Source organism: Melanotaenia boesemani, chromosome 23 (assembly GCF_017639745.1).
Source record: "Melanotaenia boesemani isolate fMelBoe1 chromosome 23, fMelBoe1.pri, whole genome shotgun sequence".
NCBI lineage: Eukaryota > Metazoa > Chordata > Actinopteri > Atheriniformes > Melanotaeniidae > Melanotaenia > Melanotaenia boesemani.
This window is the reverse complement of record NC_055704.1, coordinates 24,638,668-24,659,940: the sequence shown is the minus strand read 5'-3', so window position 1 is coordinate 24,659,940 and position 21,273 is coordinate 24,638,668. Positions and strand designations below refer to the sequence as shown.

Genomic DNA, 21,273 nt, shown 5'->3' with positions numbered 1-21,273 from the left:
CAATGTGCTGATGTATACTATAAACTGCATATAAGTATATAAACTATCTACATTTGTGCTCTAAAGATGTAGCATTCTTTACTTATTTTTTCTATTACAGGTATCTTGTTGGTATTAACTCTGATACTGACTTTAATCAAAACTAAATCTTTTGGTTTTTTGTCCCCTGACATCTTATAAACTTTACAATTGCCTTTCTAGATAAGTTTTCTTGAAGATGCCAAAATAATAAAAAAAGCAGTTTTTTGTTTATAGCCGTGAACATGTAAAAAACCCTTTTAAAACTATATATATTTTATTTAAACAATGTAAATATTGGGTCTTTCTATTAACACAATTTGTAAGAATTATTAGTCACCTGCATCTGACTCAGATTTAGCAAGTGTGCATTGCTTAAATGTCTAACATTCTTTATGAGCCATCAGCATTTCATAAACCTACATGTGACCACCCAACAAATATGCCTGTTTGTCAGATTGAGGTTCTGTGTCTGAGATGGTGGTCAGCAGCATTGGAGCACCACAAGGGACTGTACGCTCACCATTTTTCTTTACACTGTACACCTCAGGATTCCAGTACAGCTCTGACTCCTGTCATCTGCAGAAATACTCTGATTACTCTGCAATTGTGGGAAGGATCAGAGATGGACAAGAAGCTGAGTATTATTATTATTTTTAGTAGTAGTAGTAGTGGTAGTAGTAGTATTGTACATATATTTTATTATGACATATAGACCGGAAGTGCCTGAAGACTTAATTTTGAAATGTTCTTCCGGAAGTACTTTCTCGCTGTGGTTGCTCTGTTGAGGAGCCTGGAGGAAGAAGCAAGCCGAGCGTCAGCAGTACTGGAGCAAACCACCCAGCCTCATGCTTCTAGCTGGGGACTACTGCTCCTGTCCGCTGTCGAAACCATTGTGACAATATTTATTATCTTTTTTCGTATTTTTTAGCAACTAAAAACATTAGAAAACGTGGGCAAGTCATGGCTCTTTTTTGCCTGGAGTCAGACATAGCCGTGAAAGCCCAGCTTGACCTAAACATCCTGTGTGATGACAGAGTTTTGCAGAGTTTATTAACAATTGAGGAAACGTTTTTACCTCAGTGTTCATATTTCCAGCGGGTCCAGAAGGATATTCAGCCTTATATGAGACGAATGGTTGCAGGTTGGATGCACGAGGTTTGTGGGAACTTCATGCCTTGATGGGCTAACTTAAATGATTTAGCTAGTCCAATTTATTTTTGAACTTTTCCTTCAGCTTTGGCTTAAAAGTGAGTGTTTTAGTTCATAGGTTGTTGTTATGGATGTTGACCTGACTGACAATTGAATGAGAATGACTCACCAAAGGCGTGGGGGAGTCGGAAATTCCACCACGAAAAAAATTCACATTCAAAGAAATAGCCTAGCTAGTTATTTACTTTGGTTTATAGCTACAGTATTGGTACTTTTTGCTAATTAACTAGCTCAGGCGACAGCAGAGAGGCTATTCTTAATTTACATATTCGAAAATACGACGTTTTCTCTTTACAATAATTATTATTAATTTTTAAAAGTGGCACAAACCCGAGACACAGCAGGCAGCGTGAATGCAAAGTCACTTTCATTTTTGAGAATTAAAACCTCTGAAGTTATCAAGCTTTTCTCTGTTCCATCTGTCGGAAACTATTTTAACGAAACTTCTGAACATTTTTGGTACTTTGTAAAAGTTCTGTAGGTTGTATTTATATTTTTCTTTTTTAAATGAGGTAAAACCGAGGAAGAGGATTTGAAATGCGAAGGGGGGTTGCTGAACAACTTCCTATTGAACTAATTTCTTTCAGCCTTGCCTCGAGATGTTAGCCTTTCATTGAGGAAAGGAGCTTGAAAATGAATGTTTCAAACTTTAATAATATTTTTTTTTTGTTTTAAAGCACACACAAAAAAGGCCCCATATGCATGCAAATTCTTTTCAAGTCTTGTAGCCTTAAAGCACGTATGCAGGTTTTATTTTTATGTAACCTCTTGCAGTTTATATTTGTAACCTAATCTGCTTTTTCCCCCTGTTAAATTCTTGTCTTTCCAGGTGTGTGAGGAGGAGAAGAGTAATGAAGATGTTTTCCCTTTAGCTATTAATTATTTGGACAGAATTTTAGCAGTGATGCCCACAAAAAAGAATTATTTGCAGCTTCTGGGAGCTGTGTGCACGTTCCTGGCCTCCAAGTTAAAGGACTGCAGACCTATATCAGCAGAGAAACTTTGCATGTACACAGACAACTCCATCACGCCACGGGATCTGCTGGTAAGAACTGGGATTTGAAAAGTCCCATTCATTTGTTCATGGGAGCATAAAAATGTAGCATCACATTTTTGGTTGATTTTATAAGGCTGAATTAGTCTCACAGGAAGTATCCCATTTTCTTTATAAGTGGAGTGAGTTGTGCACAATACAGCCACATCCGTGCTTTGGATCCATGTGGATGGCAGAGAGGTGGGATGCCATCTAGTGCCAGTAATGCAGTATGGGATAAAAATATAATTTTAGGTTTTCAGTTTTTTTTTAACATGGGGTTTTTTTTTTTAACATAATACATTATGAAAAGGTTTTTAATTTGTAAAGCGTGATAGCCACCAATATTTTCTTTACTGGCAAGGCTCAGCAGAAAGGAAACCCTGACTTTAAAGTACTAACTGTGTTTAAAGGACACATATGCATATTATAACTTTACCACATTAACTAGAATGACCACTTAATTATGTTTTTAATTATTTCCAGTGCTTTGTTTTTTTGATAAACCAATTGCCAAAGGTACCTTAACAAATTCATTAGTTAAGAATCTGGATGTTTGTAATCCAGAACAGTCCTTCATTACAGAAAAAACATATTAGGTTTTTCAAATCAAATTCTAAAAAGCAAATACTGTGTAAGCCAAAACAAACAAACATGTTTGTGATTATTATTGTGACTTTTCTAGTATGGTAAATCAAATTTTTTGTTTTAGTACCGCCCGGTGGATGTAATAAATATTTTCATGACAACAAATAACCTTGGAGAACTGTGTTTCTTCATTTTCTTATGTTTCATCATAATTTGCTGCATCTATAAAGAAATGCCATAATATGCCCAACTGTAAGGAAATTAAATTAGTTATACATGTCTTTTTTTATTATGAAAAAAAGAACATGTATCAATAACTGCAGACTAATTGTTGTCCCACAAATTCATTAATAAATGAGTAATTATTTGAAATTTTGATTAAATTGCTCCACAAGTTACATCCTTTTATTTTACCTACAGCTGTTCAAAGAAATGACATTAGTCCCATTTTGTACTCCATATTGTTTGGTACTCCATATTGACCCAAGAACCCAGATTCCTGGATATCCTCACAGGATACACAGACCTGCAAGAGTCAGTGAAAGATGTTTGCTGCTCTTCCTTGTTATGAATGGACGTCAGCTGTTAGTGCTTCAGCTGGAGGAATAATGTTAAAAGGCAGGTTTTGTCAAGGCAGATGTCCAGGAAGTGAGCACACCGACAGCAAACCTCATATTACAATCCTTGATCTCTTCCTGGGTTAAAGTATATTCACCACGAACATGTTGGTGTCAGGTTATGCACAAGAAACCCACTCAAATGTGAATGATGTCTGACATTTCATATGACAAAAAAGTACCAGGTGACAAGGGGACTGTCCCTGCATGATGCTGGTTTTTTTTTTTTTTTTTTTTTTTTTTACGTACTACATTTGTAATTTAGCCAATGCTTTGTCATAAGGGGAAGGAGCAATGTTGTTATTTGCATATGGTTTAGTTTCTGCTTGACATGTGGTTCAACATTTCTCAAGGGTTTTCCGCTAGCGTGTAGTCCCATTTACCTGCATGTTGCCAGGTTTGGAGATTATCAGCAGGAGAGATGCCTGCCTTCCCACCAATATAATGGAGTAAGGTTTTAGTCCTCTACAGCTCTGTCTCCACTGAACGTAATGGTTTGGGTTGTTTTTTTATGGTACAATTAGAAATGGTATGGTCAGGTCAGCATTTCCATAGCAAGTTGGACCCTCACTAGGTAGATAAGGTTTAGCCCAAATACCTAATGTGGCATCATACTAATGCGACAGCAACAAATGTGACACAACTAACCAAAATGATACGATAGGGAGGAATGTTTGTAGTCCCAAAACCAACCAGAGCGTAGTGTTTTCTGTCATCTTTTTCTGATTTTTCTGATGTTTTAGGGCTGGGCAATATATCGAGATTTTCAAATATATCAAGACGTTATCAGACGCAGTATAGAAGGAGGGAATATCGTTTACATCAAGATAGCTTGTTTTGAGTTAAAAACATTTTTTTTCTTTTGCACTTTGCACAGCTGTATTTATGTAATGGTCATTGAAAAGTATTTTTAATTTATTTAGTTTTAGGAGCATTTAATATAATATAAAAGGTATTTATTTCAGTCAGCTGTTTTAATGCACATGTGCTGCTGATCCTTAATAAAAGTATATTTAGCAATGAAGCCTGTATATTAGAACTGTTTCTTTGGTAACTTGACAACAAAATATATAAATATCGAGATAAATATATTGTATATCGTGATTCAGATAAAAAATATCTACATATAAGATTTGGTTCATATCGCCCAGCCCTATTAACTTTTCAGGGTTTCTTGCTTTTGTGGCAGGAAGTGACGTTTTTTTTGTCCACCAATCACCAGACCATATTGTGTTACACCAGTAGCTCCACCCTAATCGTACGGTACCATTCTCCTATGGACTGAAGGGGACCCAGAAATAGTTCGGTTGGTTTAATTAACCCATTTTATAATAGACACAAAATAGTGTATGTTAGTGTATCGACCTGAACGGAACTGCTTGGTGGAAATGGGGCAAAAGTGCCCAAAAAACCTTAACAAGGAATCTTTTCAAAAGCCATGATCTGCTTACTCAAAAAACTCTATAAACCAAATTCGCTATATCTTGTTGCATTTTTATAAAGAAACCCGGAGAGAATGGTGGGGAGAACATACAAACTCCACACAGACCTTCTTGCTGTTAGGCCGTGGTGCAAATCACTACACCACTGTGCATCCCTGTATGAAGAAACTGATGCTTTCTTTCGTTTTGATGGATTAGATAAGGTCATTCTTGTTATCTGGCCCATTAATAACAAATAAGTGTTTTCCTTCATGGCATTAGTGGAAACGCTTCAGGATTCCCTTGGATGAACTGCAAGAAGCGGCCGGGGAAAAGGAAGTCTGGGGTTCCCTGCTGAGGTGGCTTCCCCTGGATAGTAGGGATGTGACTCCCAACCACTCCCAGCCGATTCTCAATACACTGCCAGTGGTACGATACATTAACAGTGCAGTAAAGCCCCCTACTGATACGATGCAATACGATTCACCCCTGTTTACGATGTGATTCATTAATGATTTGACAGCAATTTGACTTATATGATGCGATTTTGTTTGATGCGATTCCTGATGCGATTCAAAACAATTAAGCACAATACAAAGAATTAACAAACTCACATCTGGTTTCTAAATAACACCACAATTATTTTGTCCTCGCTCGGTCCCTGTGAAGGATGTACATTATAATGCTAAAAGTATTGGCTCACTTGCCTTGACTCTCGTATGAACTTAACAGACATCCCATTCTTGATCAAATGAGCTCAGTAGGACGTTGGCCCACCCTTTGCAGCTGTAACTGCTTTAACTCGTCTGGAAAGGCTTTCCATGAGGTTTAGGAGTGTTTATAGGAATTTTTTTTTACAATTTCTCGACCAATGCATTTGAGAGCTCATTGATGTTGGATGAGAAGGCCTGGCTCCCAGCCTCCGCTCTAATTCATCCCAAAGGTGATCTATCGGGTTGAGGTCAGGACTTTGTGTAGGCCAATCAAGTCCGTCCACACCAAACTCTTCATCCAGGTCTTTATGGACCTTGTTTTGTGCACTGGTGCACAGTCATGTTGAAACGGGAGGGCCATTCCCAAACTGTTCCCACAAAGTTGGGAGCATGGAATTGTCTCAAATCTCTTGGTATGCTGAAGCATTCAGAGTTCCTTTCACTGGAACTAAGGGGCAAAGCCCAGTTCCTGAAAAAGAACCCCAAACCATAATACCCCCTCCACCAAACTTTACACTTGGCACGATGCAGTCAGACAAGTACCATTGTCCTGGTACCGTTGTCCTGGTAACCGCTGCATCCAAACCATACATCTGGTGATGTATGGTTTGGATGCAGCTGCTCGGCCATGGAAACCCAGTCCAGTCCATGGAAACCCAGTCCAGTCCATGGAAATCCAACCCAATCCATGGAAATCCAACCCAATCCATGGAAACCCAACGCAGTCCATGAAAACCCAACGCAGTCCATGAAAACCCAACTCAGTCCATGAAAACCCAATTCAGTCCATGAAAACCCAATGCAGTCCATGAAAACCCAACACAGTCCATAGAAACCCGATCCAGTCCATGGAAACCCAATTCAGTCCATGAAAACCCAACTCAGTCCATGAAAACCCAACGCAGTCCATGAAAACCCAACACAGTCCATGAAAACCCAACTCAGTCCATAAAAACCCAACTCAGTCCATGAAAACCCAACTCAGTCCATGGAAACCCAACGCAGTCCATGGAAACCCAACACAGTCCATGGAAACCCAGTCCAGTCCATGGAAATCCGATCCAGTTTGCTTCTCTGTTTCTTGAGCTGATCTGTAGGCCACATGAAGTTTGTAGGCGTGAAGCATTCAACTCTGCAGACACTTACCGACCTTTGTGCACTATGTGCCTTTTTTTACTAGGTTGACCACTTTGTGGCTGAGTTGCTGTCATTCCTAATCGCTTCCACTCTGTTATAATCTCACTGACAGTTGACTGTGGAATATTTAGGAGTGAGGAAATTTCACGACTGGACTAGTTGCACAGGTGGCATCCTATCACAGTACCACGCTGGAATTCACTGAGCTCCTGAGAGTGACCCGTTCCTTCACAATGTTAGTAGAAACAGTCTGCAGGCCTCGGTGCTGGATTTTTATACATCTGTGGCCATGGAAGGTATAGGAACACCTGATTTCAATTATTTGGATTAGTGAGTAAATCCTTTTGGCATTATTGTTTATTTGTTACTTGATTTTATTCTATAAAGCACCAATATATCCAACTTAAAAAGAAGATGCAGTTCAATATGGTGCAGACAGAGGATAATTTTAGTCCTAATTAGGGATGCTCTGATTTAAACAGAGTGCCGATATGAGTACTAATAAATCCCGTTACAGTTCACTGGTGATGACTGAGTGGTTTAATTGTGTGTTGTATGAGTCATCCTGCAGAATCCTCTAAATGTATGGCTGGAAAACTGTCAAAATCTTCATAAATAAAGAGGGTAAAGTGGGTTTTTGGTGGAGTCTGTTCACCGCTGTGACAAAGCACCTACACGCCCAAAATAAGGTTCTTTTGCCGAGATAATACCAAATTCTTTTCTTCTGCTTCTGGTCGTTTGGGCTACAACATGGAAGACCACATAGAAGGAACTATTTTCACTATGATTTTGATTCTAGTTTTGAAGCAGCAGCTTGACACCAGCATCCTGCTGCACTTTCATCAGCTAAGGAGTAGGGAGGTAGAGTACCGTACCGTCATCACGACAGGACAAGGGAACGAGCATGTGCAGAACGACTGGTATTAATTTGAACTGCTCTGCCTCAGTCACCGACACAGAAGTTGGGTGATGCGAAGTCTGGCGGGGTACAGGAGAGATGGCTTCAGTCCCATCTTGTAAAGGGAGGACATCTTATATTCCTTCCTCTGGTCGAGAACCTCTGAGGAGTAGCCTTCATAAAATGAATGAATGACCCTGGTACAGGGGCGCAACTCTCCTCCAAGCCTCCTGGACCAGCCGTTCCCTTCTCTGGAAGTGGTGAAAGTTGTGGTTATGGGCAAGTTTCCCCAGGCTTTGGTTTGAGGGTCGCACTGCTGTGAGCCCAGTCCAGTTCAGGGGTGGAAGAGATTTCCTCACGCCCTCTTGCAGAAGTTTAAAAATAAAAACTGAGCAGGTTGTGGACTTTCAATTCCCTCGAGTAGCCCCTGAGGGAACTGACTTAGTTTTTAGAAAAAAACGTAGTTTTTAGAGACAAAACACCTAACCACACAAGCGCTTTGTTAAGCACGTTCATGAGCACACAAAGGTTTAATTTTTAGTTTTTTTTTTTTATTGTACATATTTTTAAAAGAAATTTTGTTTCTAATTTTACTTTGTGGCACGATCCTCAAATCCTATCAAATCCAGAATAACCTTCAGTCTTTTGACGGCATTTCCACAAAACCTGAAACGTCTTTGACGAAGAACATGCCTCGGATACGGAAGAGCTAGATGGTGGAAAACAACTGTGTTGTCCTTCGCCTGTGATCTTCTACATGGAGCAGCACTTGAGCTTGTAAATACAACCAAAAAGCACCTGGACAATCGCCATCGCTAGCACAGTTTTGAGGGCATCCATGATATTTCTGAGTGTAAACACAGGTCGCACATGTGATGTAAGAACATTTTTTGTTGCAGGCAGTGATGTTTTGAAACCTAAAACCCTGGTTATTTGTTCCCTCATGCAGACGCATAAACGGCGTTTTCTCAAATCTTCATCTGGGTTGGAATTGGTTTTTAAAGCGTAAATCTGCATTTTTCTGTGGATAACAGGCCAAATCGTATAAAAATATCTTTGTTTTGTGAGATACCCTGCTACGTGTGGACAAGGCCTGAGAACACCGGCGGAAAATATCTGGCTTTAGCTCCCTGAAAATCAAACAGAAATCTGTTTTTCCCTTTTTTTAACGCTCCGGGAAACACTGATGTTATGCTGAGAACTTGGAGACTCAGCTGAATCTACCATCAGTGTAGTCATTTCTGAATCGTATTACGACTTAAAATGGATCCAATATTCTTTGTAGGTTTTATTAACATCCACGTTATCTGAGATCTGAACTTTATTAGCGTGAGTCCACTCAGTAAAACAGTCTTTATTCACGTAAAAAGTTTCAGGAGCTGGACTTTTATCTTTCCTCTGTCTCATAGTTTCAGTCATTTATGGAAAATTAGTCCGTGAGGAGGTTTGAAAATGTGACTTCACAGCTGAGTGTAGCTGTCAAATGATGTTTAAATGACTGTCGCACCAGAAAGACGAGAGGAATTATAACTGAAACGAGTAAACGGTGGACAGTGCAGGTTTGAAACCTGGAACAGGCACCGTGAAACATGAAAATCAATCATTCTCCTTTGGGATTTGCTAATTGCAACATTTTAGATGCAATTTCAATATAAAAACTATTCACTGTAAAGCCCTGTTCAGAACTCGTGCCTTTAATGGTGCAGCTTAATATGTGCGTGCTGAATGTTAAAGAAAAGTTGAATTGAAATGAAGAGGTAACTCTAGCTTTTTGACTTGTATCACACAGATGTTTCTCTGGCCAAATCACCGGAGGTTTGAAGTGGAGGCTGCCAGTCGTTGCTTTGCCCATGTTACACCAAAATCTGTGACCCATCAGAATCTGTGACCACAGGGGCAACAGTATACATTTCTCTGCATGCACGTTTTAAAGAACTAGCAAAGGCTATCCGAAACGTTGACCTCTGTGATCCTAGCTATGTGAGGGTCACATTATGTAAGAAGAGTCCAGAGTATTAGAGGGGTGACCTAAGACAGAAGCAAAACAACTTTTTAACAGCAGCACCTACAACGACACATGCAAAATATTTAACATTTTAGTGTGTAAAGCACAATTGTTAGTTTATTTTCTTATTAATTCTTTTATTCTAACAGGTTAAGTGTCGTCTTTAAATAAAAGGTTTATGAATTCACTACAGGTTACAGCTTTTGACTCTAGCTGGGACAATGACAATCACACAGGACAAACAATATCAGAAAAAGTTGGGACACACCAAAACAGTGACTTATAAATTCAGCTGTACCTATACAAGGACATAGGGACAATATCTGTGGCAGCAGCTGTAAACAAAGGCGGCTCGTCGAGCATCAAAGTATTAAAATATTCTTCATTTAATTTTGTCAACACCAGCTTCTACAAACAAAAGCAGCTGTGTGTTGGTTGTGACTGCTCGTGGCAACTGCTCTGAATGGTCCGTTTTCAGGTTATATTTTATATTATTTTCCATGACATTCCTGATGCTTAAAACAACGACATTAATTGTTCTGTGTTGTGTGTTTATTAATTGAGTTTATCAAATTCTCCTAATGGTGAACTTGATCCATTTCTTTCAGAAATGTGCGCATGCACGTATACAAGTTGCCTGCACATGTGCGTGACTTGAAAGTCGTGGTGCTCTCACAAAATAAGGCTCCCCCACTGATGTTCATTATGGTCAACAAAATACAAATACAAGCTGAGGCTGTAAATAAAGTTACATTAATCCTCTTATTAGTGCAGGTTGCAGGCACTTTTTCCCGTCCTGTTGTGAATTCCAAAGAGATGTCGCAGCGCCGTTGAAGTAGCCTACATCCAGCAACAATTCTGTGCCAATGGCAAGTCATGGCAACAGCTTCGGGAGGTCCTGGCAGCCCATGGCAACTGCTCTGACAGCCCGGAAGTGCCACGGCATGTTGCCCCTGCCACTATTTGAGCCAGGCCCTGCTATGATAGTTCACTAAGCCACTAACATACATAACTTATCTCTACAAACGGATCAATTTCCTAATAAAATCAAAATCAAAATAACAATAGTGATTCCACTGTTTAAAACTAGGGAAAAGCACCACTTATAGACCTGTTTTTCCTCTCTCACAATTCTTAAAAAGTATTCAGTAAAAGATAATCTCACTGATTGCCTTCACTTCACAAGATTTAACTAAGGGAATCACAAATGCCATAGATGGAAGGAAATATGCATTAGGATATTCATATATATACACATATAAAAAAGTATTTAATGCTATAAATATAAATTCATAATTTGGAGAAATATGGGATTAGGGGATTCATGCTGGAGTGGGTGAAGAGTTGTCTTCAAAAGCAGGAAGCAGTTTGTGAAATTGGGTAAATATTGGTCATGTTGTTTAGACATTGGGTGTGATGTTCCACAAAGGTTGTTTTTAGGGCCAAAGCTATTCGTATTTATCTTAACCACTCAAATTCATATTAATTACTAAATATGATTGGCTCAGTAAAATAAGTTAAAAAAAGGAATTAATAGTATAATTTTAGGGAAAGATTAGAATTTAAAATGAAATTGAAACAGAAAAGGATTTAGTAGAATCATTAGTGGGATGACTTTGGAACAGACTGAATGTGGAGCTGAAACAATGTCCAGACCTCAATATGAAGAAATGATTGTCTTTAGAAGAACGGCCTTTACACCTGCACTACCAGGATGTGCACCTTGTCATGTATTATATGGTGTATTTATTTGATAAATGGAAAAAGATATATATTAAATACTATAAAATATATTATTATATAATTATTATTCTTAGTCAGGTGTGTTGGAGGAGGGAAACAACAAAATCCTCTGTTATAGAGAGTCCTTAAGCTTTCAGGTGTGCGCCGCCACTTGGGCTTCTCGTCATTTTTTTGCCTAACACAGCAGACTTTTATCTGCAACCACCCTGTGGTCAAACCGCTCTCTCAGGGTTCACTATCCACAGGATAATCACACTCACAGTGACCTGCACCCAAGGCTGAATAAGCTCAAAAGTCTGTCCTTGCAGGCCATTGTTCTTCAGGTTTTCAATGTTTCCCTGCTCCAACACACATGATTTAAGTTAAATGGATCCCACAGCCTATCAATTTCTGCACAATGGCTCGTTAATTTGACTCAGGTGTGTTGGAGCAGGGAAACATCAAAAACCTCCAGGATTGTGGCCCTCGAGGACCGGAGCTGGACACCGCTGTCGTAAAACTTTATAACCATAGATGCTTTATAGTGGCTGCAAAGTGCATTCCACTGCATTGGCTCTGCTTCTCAGACTTGGGCGATATGGTCATACATGCACCAAAATGACCTTCAGAAGAAAATCTGTTGGACCAAAAGGAAAAAAGATTCTGCAATTCTGAACAAAGAGTTTGTCCCACAAGTTGAGTTTTGCTTCATTAAGCTGGCGAACCAGTTTGATGCACAAACCTCTTGTTTGACTGCTAGTTTGAGCAACCTGTCTGTGATTATAGCAGCAGTTTTCTTTTTTTTTTCTTTTGATCGTGCAAAGACTGCATTAAAAGTCATCTCTGTGCTGCTACAGTGCATTGCAAACTCATTGTAGCTGTTTGAGGCTTGTGACAGGAAGGAAGGCGCTTGCTGTCTCATTGGCAGGGCCTCTGAGCAGAGCAAAGCTTGTCACATGCCAGCGATATGAACACAAAAGATGCGAGGAATGAGAGAGGCACGCAGATAATAAGATACAGCGAGTAGAGATAATATGAAGAAATGTTACTCTCCTCGCAGAGCTATTTCCTCTGGGAAAAGGGATTGACTGTGATCTTTTTCACGGTCAATGAAGGCATGGCAACATGCCATTTAACCCCCTGACTGGGTAAATTTAGTCAAGAATCCCAGTTTGAACTAACTGAGTAATCCTCCTCTCTCTGCTTTAGGACTGGGAACTGGTCGTGCTGGGGAAGTTGAAGTGGAACATGGCCTCTGTCATCCCCAATGATTTTATAGAGCACATCATGCACAAGCTGCCCCTTCCCAAAGAAAAACTGGCAATGGTCCGCAAGCACACACTGACATTCATCGCCCTTTGTGCCACAGGTAACTCGGCTTCTCATCATTTCATGTGCATCTTATCTGTTTGCACGCTCTGTTTGCTTCCTTTTTATTTGAACATCCACCAGGATATTCCCCCACACACAAACATTCTCTCATCGTGAGTCATCGCTGACCTTTTTCCGCTTTCTTGTCTTTCTGAAGCCTGTAGTGGAGTTTTTCTTTACAGCTGCTAAAAGTGCCCATCCACATTTCCCAGTCAAGTGCCTGGGAAAATTCCTATCTGCGCTCTGTTTAGATTAGCCACATGCACTGGTAACCTTTATATTGTACTGTTAGGTGTACGGCAGTAGACCCACATGGAACACCTCAGGTGCAGCTGCTTGCTCTGCGTTGTTTGTTGACAGCGAAACTTCCAGGTTTAAAAAGTCAGGGCAGTGATCCAGTAATCTTCTCTTCTCCTCCCATCCTGGCTTCATGTCCAAAATAAACTCAGGAGACTCTGGAAAACACTCATGTCCCCTCAGGCCTCTCTCGGAGGTAAATTTTCATGGCATTCCTTTGCATATACAAGGAATCCCTCTAATATTTTCATATCCTGGGTAGAAATACTACTGCAGGATCACCTAATACACATAATATACAGGACTCTGTCACAAGGCTGCCTTTCATCTCCTAACTCATTTCAGTTAATTCAATGAAGGAAATAAAACAAAAGGGGTCACATTGGTGCAATGAAATTCTTCACATACGTCACTGTGGTCAGATCTAGCCAATCGGTACTTGTTTACTCGAGTTAGTTACTGAAATCATAGGCTCCTTCTGTGTCTTTTATGTCCTGTTTAGCACAGTTTTAGTGTCATTTTTATATATATATTTGGGTGTGTTTCAGTGGTTGGTTGTGCTATTCATAAACAGCTGCTTGTATCCAAGCACAAAGCAGCCGCAGTGGGGGGAAAAAGGAGGCCTGCTGTGGTTTTGAAGTAATGTAAATGTTTGGAGTTTTATATGGAGTTGAGATGTTATTCTTATAATGAAGGAGGAGGTCCTCCTATGGACAGCTGGTCCCTTGAGGAGAGGATTGCTGCAAAGCAGGCTCTTCCTCAGAATTGAATCAAAGCTATCAGGCCATTAAGATTAGCTTACATCATGTTGAAAACACAATTTAGCCTCTTTTAAATGCGTGCCAATTCCTTGTCATGGACGATCCAGAGAAGGCCTGCTTATTTTCATTGCTGCAGGTAATAAACTGTTTATTCAAGACGTGGAAATCCAATTAACTTTTAGCATATTTTAATGGAGTGAAAGCCAGAATGCTTGCCAGAAACTGGAAACCATTCCACATGGGTTGGATTGCTGTTGTGAAAAGCCCTGTTTTAACTATTCTACACAGTCACAATGTCATTGAAAATAGGCTGACAACGGTGCACATTTTCAGAAAGCATTTCCTGGAAGATGTGGCTTGTTTGTACTGTCAAAAATGGCAAACAAGAGCCGGAGCACACCTGGCTATCGCAGCATGAAGTGGTTTAGGAAGTGAAAGAAAAACCAAAGTCATCAGTATGTGGAAGGAGGGTTTTCAGAAGCTGTTAGATCCTCTGACAAACGGATCTGAGGAAGCATGTTGGCAGTATTTATGACGGTGAATTGTGTCTCGTAATTAGATTAAATACCTTTTATTAAGTAGCTAAAAAGTAAAGTAACTTATACTGCTGTTCCTTTTTGAGCTCTTCGTGGCTGCCTTCCCTCACGCCTTCTCATCCAGGTTGTTGCTTAAGTCGTTTAAACTTGACTGTGGACTCAGGGGAGTCATGTCTGGAGCTCATTGCTCAGCAAGTAGGAGGATTCCTACTCTGGTTTTGTAATCAGAGCTGGTGTTTCTAAGAAAGAAACTATGCAGGTTCCATTATACAACAATGTCTGTTGAAATCCAGACTGTGGGAAAATCAGGTTTAAGTTGTGGAGCGTGCACATATTGGAGGTGATTCAGACTTTTACATTCGTCATGCATCTTGCTTGCTTCCTCTGGGATGATTCTCTTTGGTTCACAGTTAAGAATGTGATTTCATTGTGTCACTATGGCATGAAAATGCTACTTGACTAATTGCGTATTAATTCTGTTTCCTCACAAGATGACCGCCTTGCCATGAACCCTCCTTCTATGATTGCTACTGGCAGCATGGGAGCTGCTATCTGCGGCCTGCAGCTGGACCACAATGACCAGCGGCTGAGTCGAGACAACCTGACAGACCTGCTGGCCAAGATCACCAACACGGAGGTGGTGAGTGTCACGCTTGCTAGAAGTAATTAATCAAAGGTTTAAGCATTGTTCATAGCAATTCCTGCAACATCTTCCACCAGCAGAATAAAAGGTTCTGTTGTAAACAGCGCTGATAAGTTCAGTATTGGTGGACTGAAGCTATTTACTTTTCATGGAGAGAGGGAGAGCAAGCTTTTGGTTTTTGGCTGGAGAACCAGACTGCTATAAAAAGCAGCGGCACAGGGAATGTCTTCTTAAAACTCAGAGCCCACATTCTTGTGGTAGGACACATGCAATTTCGTTGCATGGCTCCGACTTTAGCTGTGTGCCCCTCCTGGTGGAGGAATATGTTTGCAGTAACGGCAAAAAGCATCTTTTCCAGAGATGGCCGATGAAGATACAGAAAGTAATCCAGAGTATTGTTGAACCTACAGACACATAGGCCGACATGGAGCTTTAAAATACAGCAACATTAAGATTTACTGAATCTAACACACACGCTTGTGTTCACTCTTAGTTAGTAGTTTGGTTTCCTGCTAGGGGCGTATCGTTTATACTGACATGTTTCTATCAAACCAAAGCATGTTTGACAAAGAGGCATGGATCAGGTCACAACAATAAAAACTCTGTGGCATTTTTACCAGTGGAGATTTCATGTAGAACTTTATAGAAAAAAATGGTGCCAAGAAGTGCTGTGTTCTCACAAATGAAGATCTTCTGCAAAGAAAAAGTGGTTCCCGCACCTGTACCAAATTATAATAAGAAAACTGAACTAAAATCAGGAAGTGAATGTATGTCTTCAGTCTGTGCTGCATTTATATTTCAGTTGATCAACACCAGATTGGATTTAGAAGCAGACCATGATCTAGCTTTTCATCGGGTCTTGGGTCTGCTTGCTCATAATAAACCAGAATTTGGACGATGGCACTCACTGAATGATCCACATCAGTAGAGCGATCACATCAGTATTTGTTTTGATCCAGGTAAAGATGGCAGGTGTAAAATAGACCTAAATCAGTACAGTTTCAAGAACTTACTGGCGTTCACATTACTTAAACATAACACAGATATATACAACAGACAGAAGAGCTTTGAGATAGACTTTAGTGGAAAATATGATTCATGAACTGCCCTTAAAAAATAGCTTTAATAGATCTCATTGCGCCCTAACAAGCAACTTAAAATCTGTCTCCTCCTCATTTTTTATTTTGTTAAAAGAAAAGATGGAGTGCCTCCATAACAATTAATTACATATTAATTTGGATTTATATAGTTTATAAAACTAGAGTTACTGCACCATACACTCCTCAGATATTAATATATTTAATATAGGTCGGGAACTTTATTACTCATTATTCTCAATATCTGCAAAAAAAGTTCTTTTATTTTCATTCACACCCCCCCCCCCCCCCCCCCCCCATGTACCTTATTCATTTTTTTAACAACATACACTAACAGTTGAGATTAGAAATCTACAGAAACAATTTTTTTTCCTATTAGCTTGTGGTTACGTTGCCATAGTGACGCTGGCTCCCCAACCCTGCCGTCACAACAGGCACTCCGACTGCAGCCCATCGGGTTCCAATTATTCGTACATTTTAAAGGAATGTTGGCCTCTTTTTCGAGCTTCAGCTCATTCTTTAAGGGTCCTGCCATTGGCTCAGGGAGGCAGACCTCCCACATCTTCAGCACAGACCTGCAAGGGGGGACAGAGACAGAGAGAGGATCCCCTTTCATGAGAGAAGTTGTCTAAAAACATCCGGTCCTGATGTCCTGTATTCTGTTTTACACCCAAACTCAGAGGGTCAGGGTGCAGTGGGTCAAAGCCATTTCCTCTAGACCTCAACATGGGATTGACCGAGCTGTAAACCCAAGACGGGGGTGGGGAATGGGAGTCCAGAGTTTCAGATCTGCTTATGAGTTGCTTGATGGACCCCAGAGTACTTTTGGGACCCCTGACTCTCTCCTTTGAGGCTTTGCTTGTACCACAGACATTAATGTATATCATTTGGAAGAGGATTCCTGTATCCACCATGTAGCTTTCTGTTCTGCGTTGTCTTTGTTGGTATTGGAGTACTCTGGTAGTCATTGTTGTGTGTGGATGCAGACAGGACCACCTACCTCAAGATGGATAATTCCCTGCTGGTATTCCAAGCATGTGACCAAAGCTGTTAAACCTTTCATGTCAAATGCAGCAGAAATGCCAGCGTTTTGCATGCTAGTGTCTGCGTACAGGTGTTCGGATTGGACACTGGAGTGTGTAGATACATCTGTGAATTGACTGAGTGGTCTTATTTTTAAGCAACACAGCTGTGTGTATCAGTGCTGATGTCATTTTAAAAAGGACCTAAGAAGAGTTTTTATATTATGACTTAAAAACATCAAAATTGTCATTTTTCTTGTTTTTATTTGCTAAAATTTTCTACTAATGAGGAAGAGTTTTTTAACCGTCTTGTGCACCTTTTTCTATTTTCTAGCAGTTTTACACTTAAAAATAACAAAAAGTCTGACTAAGGCACCCTTCACATGAAGGATGAAGACACTTTAAATAGTGCTGATAAGTGAACGCGTACAACATCTATTAAAGTTCAGACAAGAAATCTGAAAATAAGAGGATTATATGTTTTTAAAAGCTCAAGAATATAACTAAGTTTGATGGAAGTGAGTATGTTTAACCATTGCTGACCTCTTTTTGTTCCAGGATTGTTTGAGGGCGTGCCAGGAGCAAATAGAGCGTGTGCTGGCCTTTAGCCTGCAGCAGGGCCAGCAGTACCCACAGAAGACTGGCATCAGAGCCGGCAACAAGGCACGGGAACAGCAAGACCAGTCCAGCACCCCCACAGATGTGCGTGATGTCAACTTATGAGCTCCCATCACCTCCTGACTTGCACAGAACTAGTGCCTGTATACCAATAAACTGATGAAAGCAAAGGGGCATAAGTTGCCAGTATCCATGTCAAGTTGCCCCTTGAGTTATGGTGTGACAATCTATGAACATTTAAAAACTAAGAAATTTGTAGTTTTTCTCATTTTTGCCCCATTCACACCAGGCAGGGTGCATTTTCACCGTTGGTGTGGGCCACATGTCTTCAAACTATTTAAAATTTAAAACTTGATGTAGTGCCTTTAGGTTCCAAGAACGGAAACCTGAAAATATGTTTATACTTGAAAGAAAAATAGCATAATTTTATAAAATATATGTATGTCTTTTGCTATGACTTTTCAAAACAATTAAATGTTTATTTAGCTAGCATTTAGTTACTCTTTAACCATCTTTATTGAGCAGTTATCAATTTATACTTTTAATGTGATTTTCTTCATCTGGAAATCCATATAGCAACGATTAATGCTGATATTGCAGTTCATGGCATTTAAACCAAACTGATATCCAGCCAGAGGAGCGCTACTGTAGCTAGCAGCTCCATTTATCACACTGTGCACCTGTAGCACAGCTTACTATTTATGCAGAGAATTGCTGGCTCAGAGTGGGCTGTGCCTGCTCATAAAGGAAGGACACAAAACAGATCTGAGGTGTTTTGTAGGTGGCTACTGTCTGGAAAGCTCTTGATTCCACCACCAGCTGCAGACTGGAGTGTTAAAAGGACCACGTGGACATGTATTTGAATTCAGTTACGCTGCATTGTGCTGTTGTTGATGTAGCTCATACACGTTGGTCCACGGTTAGGACTGTTCTTTAGTTTTATCTGAAGGGACTTTGGCTTAGGCAGGTAGCACTGATGCCACGTTTGTAGATCTTTAAAAAAAGAGTTTTAGCAAGTTTTTACCAAGTTTCAGAGGCAACAGAAGCAAGTTTGGAGGTTTTTTGAAAAGGGTTTTCAGAGAAGGAAAGGATGTGGAAAGTGAAAAAGGTTCAGGTCTATGTTTGATGGGTGAGTACTGAGAGACAAGGTTAACTTTAAGCTTTATGAGGTTTCTGCAGTTGCACGATGCTAGACTGACTCACGGGAGGAGGAATGAACCCTGACGATGGTCAGGATCAGTTTCAGGGTGCTGCAGTTTCTACTTTTATCAATTGGATGGAACAATATTGATGCACTTTTAAAACACACTCCATAAGACTGGTAGGGGGATAGTGGTTGAGTTGAGGAGAATTCACAGGTTTTATGGGGTTATTTTATTTTAATCTAGTTCATAAGTTATTTGTTTTTTCTGTTTTTGTTTTTTTCTTGGGCTGGATTCCCATGGGGGTGGTGTATGCTATCTTTAAAGCAATGCCTCGACCAGTGAATAGACATAGGATAATCTGTATTATAGTACAATAGCTTATAGACTGAGGTAAACCAAACCACATGTAGACTTCCGTACATTTATTTGACCCTAAACTTGAATTTTTTTCATTTAGATTTATAGAAACCCCTTCCATTAGTCCTCTTAACGAGTTAAATACTGTCCTGAATATTCTTCTGTTTTATTCTTTGTATGTTTGTTGCTTCTGAACTCATGTTTAAAGCATTTGTGGGAGTTTTACACATGTATATAATCAATCTTTCAATGAATAAATATGCTTGAAACCCACATTACATTTTAGAACATAAATGTAGTTTCTAAACTTTTTCATGCATATTTGATGCAATAAGCAAAATGTTTATTATTCCCCCAAAAAAGTGCTTTAAACTGAAACGTTGATGCTTTTACATGTTGTTTGTAATTGAAAGAAATATCCAAAGTAAGAAAGATCAGTTATATTCACTATTCTCTTGCTGCTATGAAGCTTTTCTTTCCTAGTCTTACACAAAATGCCTTATTGTCATTCACTCGTGTGCTGCTATATTATGAAAAATTTAAACATGTAACAGGTCTGCTTTTCTCTTGTATATGTACCAGAGGGAAAGTAAGAGTTTGGTGTGGGACTGGAAGAATTTGTTTGCAACTCAATAATTAGCATGTTTTATTCTTTTGTTGTTTGTTTATTGTATATTTGTTCTATTTCTATCAGATTCTTGCTGCTTCTTTATGTACCTCAGGATAACTAAATTGGATAGAGCGAGAGCCCATCTCACCATTACCTCATCACAATTCACATCACAGACATTGTCTTCACTTCTGATTTGTTGGACGGGTTTCATTTCCTTTTTTCCTTGTCTCTCTGGATGTTAAACATCAGCTGCCAGATTCCACTGAAAAGTTAAGTGCTTGCAGCCTACTTTACAATATTTCTCATATATGGTGCTATGGTAAAAACATCCTATACTGTATACAAGAAATGTTTGAGTAAGACAAAACAAGTACTTTGCAATGTTCCAATGAGTTCATTTAAGTCAAAATAGAATGTTTCTTTTTGAGGTACCCATTTACTCTGTTGGTTGTTCAGTGTGGATTGTTAATCCAAGCTTCTCTCTTGCTATCCCCTTACACAGCCACACATTGTACCTCAACAATTTGTCCTAAATAAATTGGCTAAAATTGTGTCTGTTATTTTTCTTAAGTTAAAAACAGGTAGAGCTGGTGTCAATAACCATGGGTTACTTCTGAAAAACTGATATTTTTACTTAGTAATTTTGTCATTTTATCTAGAAAGAGTTGGATATAAAAATAAAGAGAAATGCAAAAGTACAGTAAAAATATGTGCAACTAATTTCAACATTTTTTTATAAATACGTTCAAAATATTTGCTGATGTAACTAAATTTGGTGATTAAAGATGAAAAGCTCTGCATAATTTTCTATAGTAATCTTGAACATTTTGTGACTTTTAACCTAGAATATGTTGTTTTGATTACTGTTTTTTTTTCTAAGAATATTTTTTAATTAAAACTTTCCCAGTAAGTAAATAATACAATAAATTATACAATGTAGACAGGGAAATTTGTTAAGTATACAAACAGTTCAAATCAAAAACAGTAATCCTGTCTGTGTACAGTAGGGGAATAATAATAATATTAATAATAATAATAAAAATTAAAAGAAGAAGGAAAAAAAAAAACTTATCACACCCCAACCACCCGTCATTACTGAGCCAATCTTAATAAAGTAATAAATTACTCGATCTCCACATAAACACACTGAAAGTTGTTTGGATTGATTCAAGCTTTAGATATACAATATACAATCCAACTATCTAAAATTTCATAATATTTCCATTAATCCATATGCAAGCCAAATATCCGTGTACTTTTTTTTCTAGCTTGTGGTACATGTTAATGCATTTTTTATATTGGTTAATTTTGTTTCATACACAATGGCCATTCTTCTATATGATCAATATTTAAAAGAACTTTTAAACTTCCCCCTGGGTTCTGAAACATGGCAGCCCACTGCTTGCTAGTAAATCTAGAATTTCCCAATTGATATAAAGTAAAAATTAT

General features: G+C 39.1%; 1 protein-coding gene across 1 annotated transcript; it reads left to right on the top strand.

The window, feature by feature from the left end:
• Window positions 1-791: 791 nt before the first annotated feature.
• On the top strand, window positions 792-20,375 carry ccnd2b (cyclin D2, b). The gene is made up of 5 exons (XM_041977848.1): window positions 792-1,176; window positions 2,060-2,275; window positions 12,574-12,733; window positions 14,821-14,969; window positions 17,650-20,375. The coding sequence occupies exons 1-5, from the start codon at window positions 982-984 to the stop codon at window positions 17,812-17,814; spliced, it is 885 nt and encodes a 294-aa protein (XP_041833782.1). The 5' UTR covers window positions 792-981; the 3' UTR covers window positions 17,815-20,375.
• Window positions 20,376-21,273: the final 898 nt, after the last annotated feature.

Bases quoted from the DNA above. Each gene is read 5' to 3' on its own strand.
- ccnd2b (XM_041977848.1), top strand. From the start codon at position 982: ATGGCTCTTTTTTGCCTGGAGTCAGACATAGCCGTGAAAGCCCAGCTT. The intron at 1,177-2,059 runs GTTTGTGGGAAC...TTGTCTTTCCAG, and splicing joins TTGCAGGTTGGATGCACGAG to GTGTGTGAGGAGGAGAAGAG. The intron at 2,276-12,573 runs GTAAGAACTGGG...TCTCTGCTTTAG, and splicing joins TCACGCCACGGGATCTGCTG to GACTGGGAACTGGTCGTGCT.